Genomic DNA, 18431 nt, shown 5'->3' with positions numbered 1-18431 from the left:
GTCTTTGTATTATATCACATTTGAAAAATGGTACTTTCAGCAGTACAGTCTTTGCGAACATTTCAGACCTACCCCCACAGGCAGAGCACAGGAGAAGGAAGAGGAGGAAGGTAATACTACCCACGAGTCACAGTTTGTAACACAGGAAATAATACTAACTGCTGACTGGAAAGGAGGGAGAAACACAAAGAAATGTGAGATAAATGTCTTTGTAAATGCATGCACATTTACCAAAGCTGCAGAACTGAAAGTGATTAAATGACAGCTGTTAAAACATGAGCGTCCCTTTTCCCATCCCTATCCAATCCCTTCCCTTCCCTTCCCTTCCCTTCCCTTCCCTTCCCCTCCCTTCCCTTCCCTTCCCTATCCCTGGCACAATTTCAGAAGATCTATCAAGAGAATTACCTACAATAGTGTTGCTGTAGTGATATTTAGTGTGGATTTTGACTAATGAACATTTCAGACCTACTCCCACAGGCAGAGCACAGGAGAAGGAAGAGGAGGAAGGTAATACTACCCACGAGTCACAGTTTGTAACACAGGAAATAATACTAACTGCTGACTGGAAAGGAGGGAGAAACACAAAGAAATGTGAGATAAATGTCTTTGTAAATGCATGCACATTTACCAAAGCTGCAGAACTGAAAGTGATTAAATGACAGCTGTTAAAACATGAGAAATATGCAGAGGAAGATCATAAGCAGTGATATAAGAATTATGGTTTTTAACAGAAAAAAACTCAGAATAAGAAGAGGAAATCAAGGCAGAGAAATAAGGAAAGCTAGGAAAACACCCCCAAACCCTTACCCTCAGGACGAAAACTTGAAATTTATTTTATTATCTATCTGGCTAAAGCTCCTTTTGTGTTCATTCTGTTCTTCCGCCTGATTACATGAACAGCTAATGCACAGAGGTTTCAAAAAAGTGGAAGGCGTGTATCTGAGGGATGAAGTTATTCTCTAAGATAAATTTTCTGCATGAGGGTGACTGAGCAAGATCAATACAACTTCCTGGTTCAGAACCCTCAGCTGACTGGCAGACTAATACTCTAACCAGTGATGGGTCTTCAACAGACGACTAATTCTAACATTGCTATTTTAGTGGAAAACTTGAACTGAGTATTGCATTTGCATTGAGGAGACATCACACAGGTCTCAAATCCTTCAGTAGCATACAAAGCAATAAATTCATTTTCTAGTCAGTGGCAACATATGAGTAAGATGTGAACTTTTGCTTCACCTGCTCTCCTGAGACAGCAGCTTGATGCATGCGGTGTGCCCACAGTATGTTGCGTATGTCAGAGGAGTGTTTTCATTGATGTCTCGAGGGCTCCTGTCTATCCCCAGCTCTAGGAGTGTCTGCACACAGTCAGCTTTCCCTGCTGCTGCAGCCCAGTGCAAAGGCGTCCTACAGAAAAGGGGAGTGTAATTAAAATAGATGAATAAATAAATTATCAGTATTAATAATGACATGATGAGGTATGCTCCTGTGTTGTTTGTCCATACTCACAACATCGATTTTAAGGAATTCTCTAGCAATTTATCCACACTGATGTAGCTGCCAATGGTGATATAAGGCCATAGACTGGCTTCTAGGACAGGAAGAGATGGCCTCAACTTGCACCAGGGGAAGTTCAGACTGAACATTAAAAAAATTTTCGTCACCAAACGGTTGTCAAGCATTGCGACAGACTGCGCAGGGAAGTGGTTGAGTCACCATTCCTGGAGTTAGATGAGGTGCTTAGGGACATTGCTTAATGGTGGACCTGAGATTGCTGGGTTAATGGTCAAGCTCAATGACCTTAAAGATATTTTCCAACCTAAATGTTTCTGTGATTCTATGCTATAATTCTGTCTCTCTATGTTCATTTATTTAGCTGTAGACAAAGTAAGTACGAGGCTGTGGAATGCCTATACATGCTACATAATAACATCTGTTCTGCTGTTGGAGTTGCCTGCAGTTTTCAGAGTAGTGTTTGAAAAAAATGCTTTATAGTGCCCGCTGCATAGGGACAAACTCTTCTCATCTTTATGTCTCTCTGTGAAGGTAATCAGGGGAAAGGCCTCCCTGAGGTGAATGAGAAGGACTGGATATATCTACTAGACTCCTTTGCCATTACTCCTTTGCCAGTTTCTGTATTCTTCAGTGGGACAGACTGGATCAGGTGTAATTGTCTAGAATATATATAGGAAAGTCAAAGTGATCTTGTGTTTGGCAGAAGATTTGCATCTTGTCTTTCTAAACTTTTTTCCAGCTTACAAACTGTAATATTTTGTTCTTGTGAAAAATATGGAAGCACAGAAGACAGCATTAAAAAACTATGCAAGAGAAAAAAATGTAATTGACTTTTCTCTCCCTGCTTCCTTGCAATCCTGGTGATTTCAGTTGGTTGCAGTCAGAAACACAATAAAATAAAAATCTACTGTGTGTTTATAGGGAGTGGCTTATCTTTTCCTCTCTTCAAGTATAATACCTTCTATGGAAAGATCTGAGAACATGTAGTAGGAGTTTGTGTCCTACTGAGCTCTTAAGTGTACTTAAACTCCGCCCTTTGCTCTTCTTTCTGTAGAAACACAGCCTTTTCATCTACATTTTGCTGATGTCTAGAAACTTCTCCAGAACCCTATTGTTTTTATTTCTCTTTCATTTCATTGCACTTTTCCATAAAGAATGCTATTATTTTAAATACCTGAAGGCTTAAGCCAAGAAAACCTTGGCTTTCGCTCCACAGAGCAGAATAATCAAGGCGAACAGTCAGTTGTTTCTGTTTGCATTAAATAATATAAGAGCAAAGTTCTGAGGTAGGTAGATGTGAGGACAAAAAGAGGAAAGAAGATGACTTTTCTACATTTGTGATATAAGGATTTAATCCTGAAAGGAATCAAGTACCTCGCCAGAATGGAATGTGAAGGTCCCCTGGTCCTATAGGAATATTATATTATTATCTTAAATGCAACAAGGGAACACTGCCATTTCTTAAGTGCAAATAGCAGCAGGATCCCCGCTTCAAGTTGTAGGATCCTGTTCTATTGTTTTGAAAAGAATGTTCACTTGATTGAAAGAAGTGGTGACAAAGTCCTTTCACACATCATCTTATCATTTCCTACCAGAAACACAAAGTTAAATAACATTCCTACTAGGCAGATATTATAGTAGATATAATACGTGTGAACTGGACTGCTTTGAAGTGTTTGTGAGCAAGCATGGTTCTCTGTAAGTGAAGTTCATTAACTGGGCCATGATCTATGAAACAGGAAACATGATTATAGAATAAACAGAGCTAGTCTCAGGTTAATAGAAAGGAAGCAGCAATTTGAGTTTCAGAGTTTCCATGGTTACCTGTCATCCACATCAAGGGCCTGAAGGTTGCACTCCGGGACTTTAGCCAGCTCACTGATAATATCACTATAGCCTGCAGCAGCAGCAATGTGCATACATGTTTTGCCATTCTCGTCATCATAGTTTATTATTGATGGTCCTTGGTAGTGGCCCAGAATGATGGAACACAGAATCCTGTTGCCACTCTAGGAGGAAGTTAAGAGAAGAAAAACATTTTATAATGGAGCTCACAGCGAACTTGTTTTTCTGTGCTAGAGAAGGCTAAATACGATAATGATATTTTGTTTTATATATACAAGACTCCCCAGGTACGAAAGCCAAAAGCTTCCAACCTCCTGCTGGGAATTGGTGTGCTTTGTGAATTTTGTAGACCACTTTGAACACTGATGTACCACTGCAAATACCTCCAAAAGTTACAGAGTGTAAATTACTCAACAGCTTTCTCAGAAGAAACCTTGGTGGTTTTGCTGGTTTGTTAATCCAGGGTCCAGAAAGATATGATCCTATATTTTCTCATAGAAATTCAGGGTTGGAAAGGACCTCAAAAGACCAACCTAATTCTGTAAGCCTGTCCAGGTATACCTAGAAAAAACACATCAAATATTTGCTCAAGTGTTTCTTGAAAACTGTCTTAACTAAGTTGATCCAGTGCTTCAGGGTCTCAATAGAAAGTTGACATTGTTTGCTAACCTGCAAATAAAAGTGAACATTTTATATCCTAAATTGTTGGAAATAGAGAAGAAGAATTAATATTTTTTTAAAAATCAACATGGAAACACAAAGCTGCAAAGTTCTTTCTAGATCATGAAATTCAATCCCTGTAATCACTTTCATCTGCTACTTAAAAGCAATTAGATCTTCTGTCCCCATTACTCCCAAAGGAAGGCAGTTCAAGAACTTGTTTGATTTGATGATTAGTATCTCTAATTTCTATTCATACTCCTGGCTGATTTCTGTCCCTTTGTTTCTGTGTCAGCATTATTATTTAGATTAAATAGTTTTTTCCTCTAACTGGTATTTGTTCTTCAGATGTACTTATAGACAATCATAATTTCCCTTCTCAGCTGTTCTCTTGCCTGTCTAATCAACCAAGGTCTTTTAAGTTTTCCGGGTAAAACATGCTTTCTATTTCTCTCATTAACCTCCTAACCCTTTTCCTTTTGTGTTTTAGCTGTGTATTGTTGGAGAGGGGTGATTAAAACTGTACCTAGTCATATAGAGACATTTTTGCCAGGTCTTTGAACAGGGACACCAGCTCTTCTCTATTTGTCTTAGGAATACTCCTTTTGATACTTCATGGAACAGCGTTACCTTAATCACAGCTGTGTCCCATTATAAGTTCCTTGTCATTTTGAAATAACTCTTTACACCTCAGTACTTTGCTTCCACAGTAATTTCCAAACATAGAGTTTCTAGTTTCTGGAAGGATATTCTGTTACCAGCACCCAAGTGCATGACTTGAAAGTTCCATTACTCTAAACTTGAAGGTGATTCAGCTTCCCTTGCATATTATCTCCATTCTTTTCTGTTAATGTCTTCCAGTTTTTTGTTATTGGCAGATTTCACCAGAAAGTTATCATGAAAATATTAAGGAAGACTGATTTCAAGCCTTGCCCCTGAAAGTAATTTCCTTCCAACCTTTATTCAACATTTGTTACTCTTTACCTCTTGGTTTTGATTTACTTCTTTTGCTTCTCTGTACTTTTGCCTATTATTTTGTAAGACATCTACTTATTCTAAATATATCTTTTAGAGATAGATATTCATCCATTATACCTCAAGCCTCCTCTGTGCACTTTTTTCTCCTCTCTTGACATACAGATTCCTGCTACATTTTGCACCATTGACAGGATATATTCCAGGTCCCTGGAACCTGCTAATCCCATAGCTGCTTAGTCCAGCTGAGAATTCCCTTTACATACTAGAATGTATCCCTCTGAAACCAGGAATTTTGGTTTGTATGTACATTATTTACTCACTTGTTTAATTTAAAGTCTACTTATGATCATGCTATCCAAGCTTATGCTCTATGACCAGGCATTTTATAATGTCCTTATTAACAATATTAAAATTGTTATTAATTTATAGTTGCCTGAACATCTGATGAAATTATCTAATGATCATAGAATCATAGAATCATAGAACAGTTTCAGCTAGAAGACACCTTCAAGATGATCGAGTCTAACCTTTTCCTAGCCCTATAAACACCATTAAACCAAGTACCTCAGCACAACATCCACCTGTCTCTTAAACACCTCCAGGGATGGCAACTCAACCACCTCCCTGGGCAGCCTGTTCCAATGGCTGACAACCCTTTCAGAAATTCTTCCTAATGTCCAACCTGAACCTCCCCTGGCGCAACTTAAGGCCGTTTCCCCTTGTCCTATCACTCACCACTAGGGAGAATAGACCAACCCCCATCCCTCTACAACCTCCTTTCAGGTAGTTGTAGAGAGCAATAAGGTCTCCCATCAGTCTCCTCCACTCCAGGCTAGACAGCCCCAGATCCCTCAGCCATTCCTCATACGACATGTGCTCCAAATCCTTCCCCAGCTCGGCAGCCCGCCTCTGTACCCTCTCCAGCACCTCAGTGTCCCTCTTGTAGTGAGGGGCCCAAAACTGGACACAGTACTCGAGGTGAGGCCTTACCAAAGCCTAGCACAGGGGCACGATCACCTCCCTTCATGTTTAGGAATACTGGGTTCCTGCGAATAATTGATGGGTTTATTCTCCAGTCCCTATGCCAAATAGCAGTGTCTCCACGCTACCATAATTCTAAGTTACATTTTTTGGTCGTTAGAGAAATCTCTAGTAACATTCAGGGCTTACTGAATCTACAAGTCTGTAATGTTCTTCCAGTACTATGACGATAAGTATCTATCTATTACTATCCTTCTCCAAGTCAGTTTTGTTAAAAAAATAAATAATATTCAGTATGTTACTATTTCTGTATTCATGTTCTAGTGACCCTACGATCCCTATACCGTCTTTTAAAATCCAAATTTCACATCCTGCGCCTATAGTTTCTGTCCCTTAATGTTGTTGCACAAGTCTTAGCATTTGCATAAGAAATTCCTCACTGTTCTTCCTGGCATTTTGTACATTTGCAGGCTGTACTGTCTCCCACTGATCTTCCATTTACTAGACTAAACAAATAATTTCAACGTCTCTTCTTGGGTTTTTCAACCACTTACCATACTTGGTGCTTGCTCTTTGGCCTCTTTCCAGTTTGTCTACAGCTTTCTTCAACCATGGCACCTCAAACGACATAATGATCCATCTGAGGCTTCTCTCCTGACATTGAAAATGACATTGCTACTTCCTGTAGCTCACATGTATCACGCTTATGTTAAGATGTCCCAGAATGGTATTTGTTTGTTTGTTTTGCATTGACATCATAATTTAAACTCCTACTCACTCTGTAATTCACTAGTCCACTACTCTTTGTTTTGTGCAAACCACTTTCATTTTTCACAGTTATGTACAGTGTTGTTTAGTTAATTTTTGTTCATCCATACATTTTATCAAAGTAAATCTGAACTTCATCCTGACCCATGAAGTGCATGGGTCCAGTTTGATTCTAAGTGTGGGTTATATGTGTCTTCTGGATTTCCTTACCTGATTATGGAACAAATAAGTATGGAACAAAACCTGGTTGGACTGTCCATGAGACACCTCCAAAGATTATTTAAACTATCCTGAATGTGGCTGATAGAGAACATATGGTATGTGGTGTAAGACCCTGAGCTGATTTTAATTGCATTACTCCTTATTCTTCCCCACTGGGACAACCTATCTTTGGGCTGAATTCTGCATCCATTATAGCAATTCGTGATTATGCAAATTGCTCTACTGACGTCGTTCAGTGTGCTTAAAATTGCTTGTACTTCTCAAAACAGAGAGGGACAAAGAATTGGACTTCATGTGATCACTCTATTTACCATTTGCCTAACAAGCTTTCTGTCCTATGTGATGAACTTTCATCTTCTTGACATTTTTCCAGTATTCCTGTGTTTTACTACATGGTATCAAACTGATTGACATTCAAATATACTATATTCAATAGCTTCTTATCTGAGGAAGCAGTAATTGCTTTGAAGATGGCTATGAAATTTCTGACCTATTTTAACAATTCAATCAAATTGCTAATTACATTTTCTAAATAATCAAAGGTTGTTTCCTAATATTTTGAACCTTCTGCTGAAAGAGATCTCTGACTAACTCCTCTGTGGTTTTCCAGCTTTCTCTCCTTAGGAATATCTTCTTATCTTTGTATTCATTTTGGCTTTTTTAAGTTGCACACAAAAATCTCCTAAAATGCTTACACTGCCCTTATTCTTAGATTGATAGCTTTGAGCTGAAGTCACCAAAAATGTAGTCTTCCTGTGGTAAATCTACCATGAACCACAGTACTATTGTTAGACCAAGATGTTCAGTGGTAAATTTACCATAGGAAAATTACATGTTTTTGTAACCTTTCTGTATGTATCCGTACATTTAATCTTCCCCCTTTTTTTTTTTTGTATTCAAATTCCCTTCAGACATTTTTTCAGGGATTACTAGTTACTTTCTACCTGTGTTTCTAAGGGTAGATTGTGGGTGCAGCCACTACGAGTGCCTGCTACATGTAAAGCTAAGCAGGCACTGTCCCAGTCAGTGTATTGATGGGGTGCCCTGCAAACCAGCCAGAAACTGCCTCAGTCAGTGTAAGGGTGGTGGATGTGTCCCACAAGCAATACTCTGTTTCTCCCCTTTCCTAGGGGGCCGCTTAGCTCCGTCAGTTGAGTGTGGCGCTAACAATGCCAAGATCGCGGTTCAATTCCAGCTCGGTCCCCGTGTGTTGCCTGATCTAGTTGAGAGGTGGCATCCCTGGTGACAGGGAGGCTGGATTACAATGATCTCTAAGGTTCCTTCCAGCCTAGGCCATTCTATGATACTATGATACACCAGGACTGTTCAACATCTTTGTTGGTGACATGGGCAATGGAATTGAATACTCCCTCAGCAAGTTTGCAGATGACACCAAACTGTGTGGTGGAATTTACATGCTGGAGAGAAGAGATGCCATCCAGAGGGACTTGGACAGGCTGAAGAGAAGTGGGCCCATGCCAACCTCATGAAGTTCGACAGAATGAAGGGCAAAGTCCTCCATCTGAGTTAGGGCAATCCCAATCACCAATATAGTCTGGGCAGTGATTGGCTTGAGAGCAGCCCTCAGGAAAAGGACTTGGGGGTACTAGTGGAAGAGAAGCTCAACATGCGCCATCAGTGTGCACTTGCAGCCCAGAAAGCCAATCGTATCCTGGGCTGCATCAAGAGGTGTGTGGCCAGCAGGTCAAGGGAGATGATTCTCCCCTCTACTCCACTTTTGTGATACCCCACCTGGAGAACTACGGCCAATTCTGGAGCCCACAGCACAAGAAAGGTATGTATGTGCTGGAGCGTGTCCAGAGAAGGGCGACGAGGATGATCAGAGGGCTGGAGCACCTCTCCTATGAAGACAGACTGAGAGAGTTGGGGCTGTTCAGTCTGGAGAAAAGACGGCTCCGAGGAGACCTTATTGTGGCCTTCCAGTATCTCAAGGCCTATAAGGAAGCTGATGAAGGGCTTTTTAGGATGTTAGACAGTGATAGGACTAGGAGGAATAGCTTAAAGCCAGGGATGGATTGCTTTGGATTGGATGTTAGGAAGAAGTTCTTCCCCACAAAGAAGGTGAGACACTGGAACAAGTTGCCCAGAGAGGTGGTGGAAGCCCCATCACTGGAAGTTAGTTTAAGACCAGGCTGGATGGGGCTCTGAGCAGCCTGAACTAGTAGGGGGTGTGCCTGCCCATGGTGGAGGGGTTCGAACTAGATGATCTTTAAGGTCCCTTCTAGCCATGACAGTTCTATGATTCTATGATTCTCTCCCTCTACTCTGCTCTGGTGAGACTCCACTTGAAGTGCTGTGCTCAGCTCTGAGCTCCCAACACGTAAAGGACATGGACCTGTTGGAGTGAGTCCAGAGAAAGGCCACAAAGATGACCAGGCTTCTGAAGCTTCTTCCCTATGAGAACAATCTGAGAGAGTTGGGGTTGTTGGGGGGCCAGTTAGCTCAGTTGGTTAGAGCGTGGTGCTGATAACACCAAGGTCACGAGTTTGATCCCCGCAGGGGCCGTGTGTTGCTTGACCTAGCTGAGAGGCATCCCTGCCCATGTAAGAGAGGTTGGATTAAATGATATCTAAGGTCCCTTCCAGCCTAGGCCATCCTCTGATTCTATGCGGCCTTCCAGTACCTGAAGGGGCCTAGAGGAAAGAAAAGGAGGGACTCGTTTTGAGGGATCATAGTGATAGGACAAGGGATGGTGATTTGAAACTGAAAGAGGGTAGATTTAGATCATATAGTAGGAAAAAATTCTTTCCTGTGAGGGTCGTGGGGAACCGTAACAGGCTGCCCAGAGAGGTTGTGGATGTCTCATCCCAGAAGTATTCAAGGCCAGGTTAAATGAGACTTTAAGTAACCTTGTCTAGTGAGAGGTGTCCCTGCCCATGGCAGGGGGATTGGAACCAGATGATCTTTAATGTCCTTTCTGACCCAGACCATTCTATGGTTCTATAATTCTGCAGGGCTTCCCACACAGTTTTCTTTACACTTTTGTCCCATCTCACATATTTACCAGCTTCCACCTATTATCCTTTTACCTCAGTTTCTTTCTTAGATTACTCATTTAAATTAAAGTTACTTTGTGAAGAAGAAATGTCCTAAAGCCTTTATCCAGGAGCACTTGCAAGGCAAGCTCTTGTTGTGCTTCATGCAAGTTTTGTCTGAAATTTGTGTCATCTCCAGTCAGCGGCAAACAACAAATTCACTAACAGGATTGTTAGCTGTCATTTTCAAGTGATTACAACTCTATTTTCTTTAGGTTTAGTAATAAAAAAGCTCAGCTTCTGACAGTAGCATCTTTCAGTGCTTTCAAAACACGCTTTTCTGGTTTTGACAGTTTTGTGTATACTTAATTTGTCTTCATTGCTACTGCATCAATTGTGCTTATACTTAAGCCCTTTGTATGTTCAACTAATGTGTAGAACAATAGTTTTACTTGGAAAGTTTATTGTCATTTATGTAATAGTCTACCATAACATTGCATTTTGTTCTGCCAAGTCTTCAATCATACATAATAAAATGTTTTCCTTGTTCACTGCGCTGCATAGAGGGATAGTTCTTCTGGTCATCAGAATACTTTTGCGAACTAGATAATTTGATAACGAGAAGAATTGTGTGAAGTGAGTCTGCTAAGATGGCTTGTGGCTATCAGATATGTAGAGGTGCATTGGGGAGAGGGACAGGCTATGGACCACTTAACTGTTTTCAAGAAACCCTGACAAAGTAATTTTCTTCCAAGTGAATGTCTCTAGAGATTACGTGATTAAGTTGTATCGTTCTTCTACATTTTTCTATCTCTTTGTATTAGTGTGCCACTTAAAGCCTTCCTATATCTATAGCCAGCTTTGCTGCATGGAGTTTCCCCACTAGCAGCTTTTGATGTTTCTTATCAATAGCATTACACTTTAGAGCTGTCTGTGTTTCCTCTTCTATATTCCGCCTTTTTTCAACTCCACACCTGTGAATCCAAAGCTTTCACTTTCTCTTTGATGTCCTTCTGCTCTGACCCTGAATGACTTGACATTTTAATCATTATTTCATTCCTTTCTGCAGAAACAAGTAAATACAATTGCCATAGCACTACTCTGGTAAGTACATTACTTTTATAAAGAAGCACTGTAAATTACTATCAATTAAATAAAATTTGCATCAGTGTTTCTGTCTTCCTCCTGGAAACCATCTTTGTACATCATTGGGTGCTGCTTGAGTTTCATGTTCGTTTCCCAAACTCTTTATACTTCCTGTTATCCTTCACAAACAGACATACATAGCATATTTTAATATGAAAACAACTGTGACACTAACAGGGCCATTGAAAAAAAAAGAAAAAGTCTTCTTCTCCTTTGCTGAAATATAGAAACATGAGCCATTTCAAGTATTAGTTGAGAAACCCATAGCAAAATTTGAACAAAAAACATCTGTGGACTTTTTTCCCAGTGGAGGTTATTACACTGCTAAATACAGATTTCCTTTCAAAGTCACCTTTTTTTAGTCTGAAATTCAGTATTTACTGAAAGCAAAAACCATTCCACAGACTCTTCCCATACGACTCTGTTGGGTCTTGAAAAGTCCTGACTCAAGGCTTTGCTGGCAGAAGCCCTGCATTCAGTTACAGCTATACTAGAAAAAACAGCCAGTACAATTGTTTCCGTTTCAGGATTCATTTCAATGAAGCGCAGTTTTCCTTGTGTTCATCTTCAGAGCACTATGGCAGTGTGTTATATTGTTACCTTTACTGTAACTTGAGTTCAGAGTTTTGGCCTAGAATCAGATCAAGATGGACATAATGTTGCATTAACAGTGAGGATCTGTCTGGTTGGAATCAGATACTACAGCTTTATCAGAAGAGCACATCCCTGTCTCATAGATCTCATAGTCTGCCATTTTAAACATGGGGAATGCCAAACTCAAAAGCTCCTTCTAGTCTGCAACAAACATAGTGTTGTGAGAAACATCCATGAAGCTGGCAACTTGAGCTGCTGAAAAGTTTTGCACGTATGGGAGATTTCTCCCTTTGCTAAGGACTTGCAGAGTCCCGTCTCTGCACCCCATAATAATGAAAGCTGAGGAATGGAAGCATGTTCGCTCTTCCTCCGCTGCTGCCATACCCTGGCTGCCAAATGGCTATACTGGCAGTGGAGAACCAGTGCAAAAATTTAGAGCACACTGTGGTTTCTCTGCCCTCAGGAGACAGAGAAAACTGGGCCCTGTGCTGGAGAAGGAGCAATCTGTAATGCCATCTTCAGCTTTCCTCCTGCCAGGGAAACTTTGCCAGAATATGCCTGGATACACCCCAGGCACTTCACAGGGTGTATTTCTGATGGCAAACCAATATAAATTAACAACTCTACTGATGCCGATGTAGTTACATTGGTAAGACTCAGCCAGCTTAGAGAGAAGCTCATTTGTCTTCTCCAAACCCTAGTGCTTCAGCCTCAGACACCCACTGAGACAGTGTCTCTTGCAGACTCAGAGCCACCCAGCTTGGCTTGACTTTGTGGTACTCTTGGAAGGACACTGTGTTGTTGTTGTACAGGATACTTTGTCCTGTGGTCGTCAGAGCACTTCTGCCTCTGGTAAAACTAGGGGACATGGTGTTTTAGAAATACTTATTCCTCTCAGCAGCCTTACTGAATGTTGGAAAAAGCTACCAAATGACAAAGGCGCATGTCTATGGCTATCATATGTCCATGCCTCTCTTACCCTCTCTGCTCAAACAAAAACTGCACACAATACTGGACAAATACCTCAGAGAATTTACTTTCACTTGAAGTCCTCTATAACAAGCGTGTATGATTTACTGTGTAAATGACTATGTCTATGACTAAAACTACTTGGCGGCTTTCCCCTGCTAGTACATTGTTGTGAGAACTGATTTCTCTGATGAGCTGTTTCTGTGCTTTGAAAAAGAGGTCATCTTTTATTCTGCAATAGAACAAGGATTTATTCCTTACTGCTGTCAGAGAAAGGGAAACATTAGTCTTCCAGTGCCTTTTTGTAAGGCATGGGAAATTGCGATATTTATAGATATGTAAGAAGTGTGGTGCATGCACATTACTCATCTTCTGGCATCGACTTGTGGAGTTACACATAGACTGGGTGCTGGGAAAAGGTCTGGCAATTATCCTGTACTTACCTACAGGTTTTGTGTGAGACAAATTCCTGTCAAGCTCAGTGGGAGTTCTGCAATTTTTTTCCTTGGAAATTTGATTGGCATGAATAATTATACTATCAATGGTATATACATACTTGAAGGACTTACTGTTTAACAGTCAATTATTTCGGGTAAAGACAATTTTTCTGATGATCTGGTTGTAGTGATGGGTTTGTATATCAATACTGGTATACCATGTACAAATCACAAAAGGGAATTTGGCTTATGAGCTGACATAAATAAAAGTGAAGAAATAGATAATGGCTATTCAAAAAAATAAGTAGTTCTAGGGAATATTTCTGAGCAACTCATCTGTCTTCAATGTACAATTTTTAAATCCTCCCTGACATGGTTTTGGCTTGGGTCAATTAATACTTTCCCCATCAGTTCCTGTACATAGTTCAGGAGGTAGAATGGGCCACAGACCATTCCCAAGTAGTGCATATGACCATCCTGTTTTAGACAATAAGACGCTTCAGCAGCAGTGACACAAGTCGTCCTCACTGCCATATCCAAGACTCACGCACATTTAATTTGCTTTTGCAGTTATTGCCACAAATGTTTAGGGCCCTCATTGGAAAAAACTTCTGATGGTATTAGAGCAAGCTTATTTCTTACCCAAAACTACTTGTAAACTCTCTTCCTCCTTGTTTTGCAATGTGATAGTCCACTCTGTAGAGCCCTGCTGCTATGCAATGTTCCCACTTCCATGAGCAACAGCTGTACCTTTGTTGGAATGACAATATTTACACAAGAAAGAGATTTCTTAAGGGTACACTTAAAGAATGCAAATTGAATCTGCATTTAATTTGTTTGCTAAGAGTCAAAATTGCTTTTGAAGCTTAGTGACATAAAAAGAGAAGTCACTACTCTGCCTTTCTAGCTATCTCTAGAAAACAGCATCAAACAGGGAGAAAACAAGTACAAGTTTGCAGTGAAAGAAATCTGCCTGAAACCAACCAGACTGTGAATTGTGCCTGGGAAATGCACAGTTCTGTCCTAATCTGACAAAAAACATATCTGCCATGGAAAAACACCTGCTAAGTTTTAAGAAGTCTTTGGAAGGCCCCCTGGGTTCTTCCACCACAGGCAGCTGACAGGAAAAAAATGGGATGCTGGGAAGAGAGCAGCAGTGCTGTGATCCCACGGGAGAGAACTTGGTCCAGAGCCACCACTGGCTTCTGTGACCCCATCCCCTGCCTTGACTGGATGGCCAACTCCCAAGATGCCCTGCAGCAGTGCAGAGATTAATTCCTAGAGATCCCAACATTTAAGTATGCTCTCACCTTCCAGGTAGTTCCAGAGAGGCTGCCACACTTGCTCAGCAAAACATGAATAAATAATTGCCTGTGCTTTGGTTTTACAGTGTGTTTGAGATACACAGGTATTTCATTCTCCTCTCAGGAAATGGGGGAAATGAAAGAATTGCATTGTTGCTGTGGAGCACATATGCAGGCTCATACTTTTTTAAGGCTTTGCACTCCGAATCAATCCTTAAAAAAATCATAAGTGCAGCTCCACATGGCAGAATATTATTTTTAATGGCTTCTTTTTAGTTACCTTCTTTTTATCCCTAGAGTGTTGAATTTTTTCACTTTAGAAGAAAACTCTGATAGTTCTGGGTTTTTTTTAAATGAAAGCCGATTATTTTTACATATCCGTATGATTTTGGGAGCCAATCTCAACGAAGAGACAAAGGAACTTCTGGTGAAAGTCATGACAACTCTCAAGGCAATGCAAGAAAACTCCAAATCTTTCCAGGCTATTTCCAAGGTACTAGTAATAATATTATGATACAGTAGTATGTAGTCTGATATTGCATACTGTATGGTGTGTACCATATAATGCAAGGATTTCAATGACACCATTATCTAGAACTGTTAGAACATCTTTACGTTTTGTTCTAGTGTAACTTAACTTTTTTTTGTTAAAAAGTGTGTTTCCTTTTCTTTACAGCAGTTATTGCTGGCTACAATAAAAGGAGACAAATATCTCCTGAGACACTTCTGATATAGCCTTATCTGCACGAGCTCTTAAAAATATTCCACGTGTGAAAAATGTGACATGAGATATTCTCACTTCAGACAAGGATGATCTGTGATTTCAACACTGATGTAACACATCTGCACTGAAGGCATGAACCTGAGTGGCAGGATGTTTGAGCTTTTCAATTGAGCAGACTTTGGTGTGGGCAAAATCTGTCTAGTTACACAGCTGGGACTCCACAGCCACTCTTTGTTTGATGGGAGATCAAGCTCTGAACACGTGGTCTTTGAAACAGCAAGCGTGGAACAATTATTTCATATGAAAGATGCCTGAGCGTTTGGTTCCAAATGACGGGACATGTTTTTTATGTGGTCCTGCTGTGTTTTATTCCAGTGTGCACAAACTGTCTCTTTCCTGCAACCTCTGAAACAAGTTTCTGCTCTTACCCTTTCTGCATTTTTTTAAAAAATGAAATTAAACACAAGTCCCTATTGAGTCAAAAGCAGCTGGTGCTGCCTGAGCTCTGTGGGTCTTCTGTGCTCTAAAGATATTAACACAATTCTTAAAGGAGAAATTTCCCCTTTCCAGCAGCCATGGGGGAGGCTATTAAACATAACAATAATCCCACCCAGCAGAGCTGTTGTTCTGCTCTCTGTCATAGAAGGGGAAATCATGCCTGTCCACAGTATCCATTTCTCCTGGGCCCTAGCAGGGCAGCAGAGAGCACTGACTGAAAATACTTTTTCTTGGCCAAGCTTGAATAAGATAAATATTAACAGTTCTGCTCCACATTCTGGTATTTCGACTGCCACTCCTGGACCTACAATACAGAGAAATATGCAGAGGGAAGAATCAGTTTACAAAGCTTCATATCAAGAATCTCTCAAGAGGAAAAAAATGGAGGTCATCCTGTACATGTTTCTTTTGATTTCTGGAAGCACCTTAGAGGGAGAAAGAAGAGGAATTTGTGATTTGGTTCCACCTGAGAGCAAGTGGCTTTTGAGCAGTTTTAATTTCCCACTTTCTCAAGAGTTATTCTGCACATTAGTGAGAGAAAGATGGAAGTGAGAGTTAATTATGAAATCAAATGGTAAATTTGACAAAATACAGCATCATTGAAAGATTAAGGTATGAGTGGAACTCTGAGGGTCCTAATGAGAAGGAGATTCCCTTTTGTCTTTTTGTTTAGAGAGAGCTTTTTTACAGAGCTTGTTCCCAGAGCTATGATCCAGACTACTGCCTAACCTGCAGGAGGTTGCATGAATTCTAGAGATGTGCCACTGCCAGCAGTCTCCACTGGAGTAAACCTAGTGAAAAGGCATGACAAGTTTTAGAGTAGATACATTTAGTCTCCTCAGACAAAATAACAAAGGATGTAGCCCAGTATAAGCACCTGATTTTAGACTGTTTAACATTCAAGGAGAACAAAACTGGTGTTGAAATAGTAGCAGTTGCAGAGGCAAAAAAATAACTCTACTTCAGAAAAACAAAAGTTGAGCCTATTGCGCATGAACCATCTGTGGGAAGCTGTGGTGGAAGGAAACAGATTATTCGTTCTAGATCCTTACTCATTTACAAATACAGTATGTGGCAGTTCAGAGCTTTTACATTTCTTTGTAGAAACATATTTCTTTAAGATGAGTGAACTTAGACCAAAAGGTAAGGATGCAAATATTTAGTCATTGTAGGAAAATTTTACTGGATTTTCATGCAAGTTCTGTTTCTGATTATCTGGTGTGCAGGTGTTTTGAACATTGATATCAGAACTTGTTATGACAAGTGAACAAGTAGAAGTATATTTATAAAATTTCACCTATGAAATTTTCTGCAGTAACATTTAGGCATTACTTAGTATATTACGTTATATTCTAGACCACTTACTACCAATTGCAAAATACAGTGTTTAATGCCACATTAAACCTGTGTGGTTTTCTTCTCTAATGAAGGCTTGAGTAATTTTTATTGACTTGATGAATTTTACATGTGAGATAGGAAGGTACTACTCAACAAGAAATGTGTTTGATATTTTGCTTATCTCCTCAACTCTTGAGCTAATAATTCCACAACTAGGGCTGTTTAAATTGCATTTAAATTGCATTATTTTATTCTCAAAGACTTTCGGCAAGACTGTTTAAACTATTGTGAGGGTGACAGAGCACTGGCACAGGCTGCCCAGGGAGGTTGTGGAGTCTCCTTCTCCGGAGACTTTCAAAACACACCTGGACAATTTCCTGTGTGACCTGCTGTGGGTGATCCTGCTCTGGCAGGGGGGTTGGACTAGATGATCTTTGGAGGTCCTTTCCAACCTCTGACATTCTGTGATTCTGTGATTCTGTGATCTCTACAAACTTGATTTAGTGAACAAAAATAAACATGAGTTCAACATGAAGTATACACGTAGTTCCAGTCAGATAAATGATAACTTTGTTTAGGGCAACGGTGCTGAGCCTATAAAGTCTCTGAAGAATATATTAGCTTCTCAGTCCATGCCCACTGGCAAAATGCTGGGGCTGTTCGCAGGCATTCCTAGCACCCATTTTCCTCATGTCACAGCCAAAATAAGTGCTTTTGGAGTATGGAGGATGGCCCAATAGCCAGCTCAGCTCAAGCAGGTGCCTGGTGAAACCACAGCCGTGACTCACCTGTACTGCCCAGTGCAGAGCTGTTTTGAAGTCTTTGTCCACCAGAGTCAGGTCTGCTCCCTTGTGCAGCAGAGTCTGGGTATGCTGGGGCCGGTTGTGGAAAGCAGCCCAGTGGAGTGAAGTCATTCCCTGAAGGCCACAAACCCAGAGAGCAAATAACCATCACTCACATAAACAGCTTTCAAGTCTCTGCAGAAAAGCTTGACGTTTGGGACTGGCAGACTCTTCCCTCTCCCTTTTTATTTGGAGTAATTAGTAACAGCTTTGGAATTAGTGGAGTCATAAGAGTCACCCAAACAATTAACTTTTTGGAGTTATTACAGAAAATGGATACAAATACGTGACTATAGCCAGTTATAAATAATGCATGGTCATGGCTGCGCTGGCTGGGATATGGTTCCTCACTGCTCAGTTTGGATCCTGTGAGAAAAACCTGCTTCAGACAGATGCTTTGACATGACACAGTGTGATATTTATTCTAGGTCTTATCTTTGATCCAAAATAAATATTATAATTTAATATTCTATCTGGCACTAATCAGCAAGCTAAGGAGCTGCCCCAGTGATGACAACAGAAAAGTCGTAATATAAACATCTCATATTTACTGTTTAGGGAGAAAACAAAGAAAATAGTAAACTATTAACCTGTATTTTCATTCCATCTTAGCT

General features: G+C 40.4%; 1 protein-coding gene across 1 annotated transcript in view; it reads right to left on the bottom strand.

Annotated features, from left to right (window-relative positions):
- Positions 1–17892, bottom strand: part of ANKRD55 (ankyrin repeat domain 55) — a gene marked incomplete at its 5' end in the record, with an annotated part of 30284 nt that extends 12392 nt beyond the window's left edge. Inside the window, 3 exons of the mRNA XM_009876706.1 lie at positions 1240–1407; positions 3340–3524; positions 17764–17892. Of these exons, the coding sequence (XP_009875008.1) occupies positions 1240–1407; positions 3340–3524; positions 17764–17892 (482 nt within the window). The remainder of the gene's footprint in view (positions 1–1239; positions 1408–3339; positions 3525–17763) is intronic.
- Positions 17893–18431: the final 539 nt, after the last annotated feature.

The sequence above is a fragment of the Apaloderma vittatum genome, unplaced genomic scaffold, assembly GCF_000703405.1.
Source record: "Apaloderma vittatum isolate BGI_N311 unplaced genomic scaffold, ASM70340v1 scaffold8709, whole genome shotgun sequence".
Classification (NCBI taxonomy): domain Eukaryota; kingdom Metazoa; phylum Chordata; class Aves; order Trogoniformes; family Trogonidae; genus Apaloderma; species Apaloderma vittatum.
Note: the sequence above shows the minus strand (reverse complement) of the source record. Positions and strands in the feature narration are given on the sequence as shown.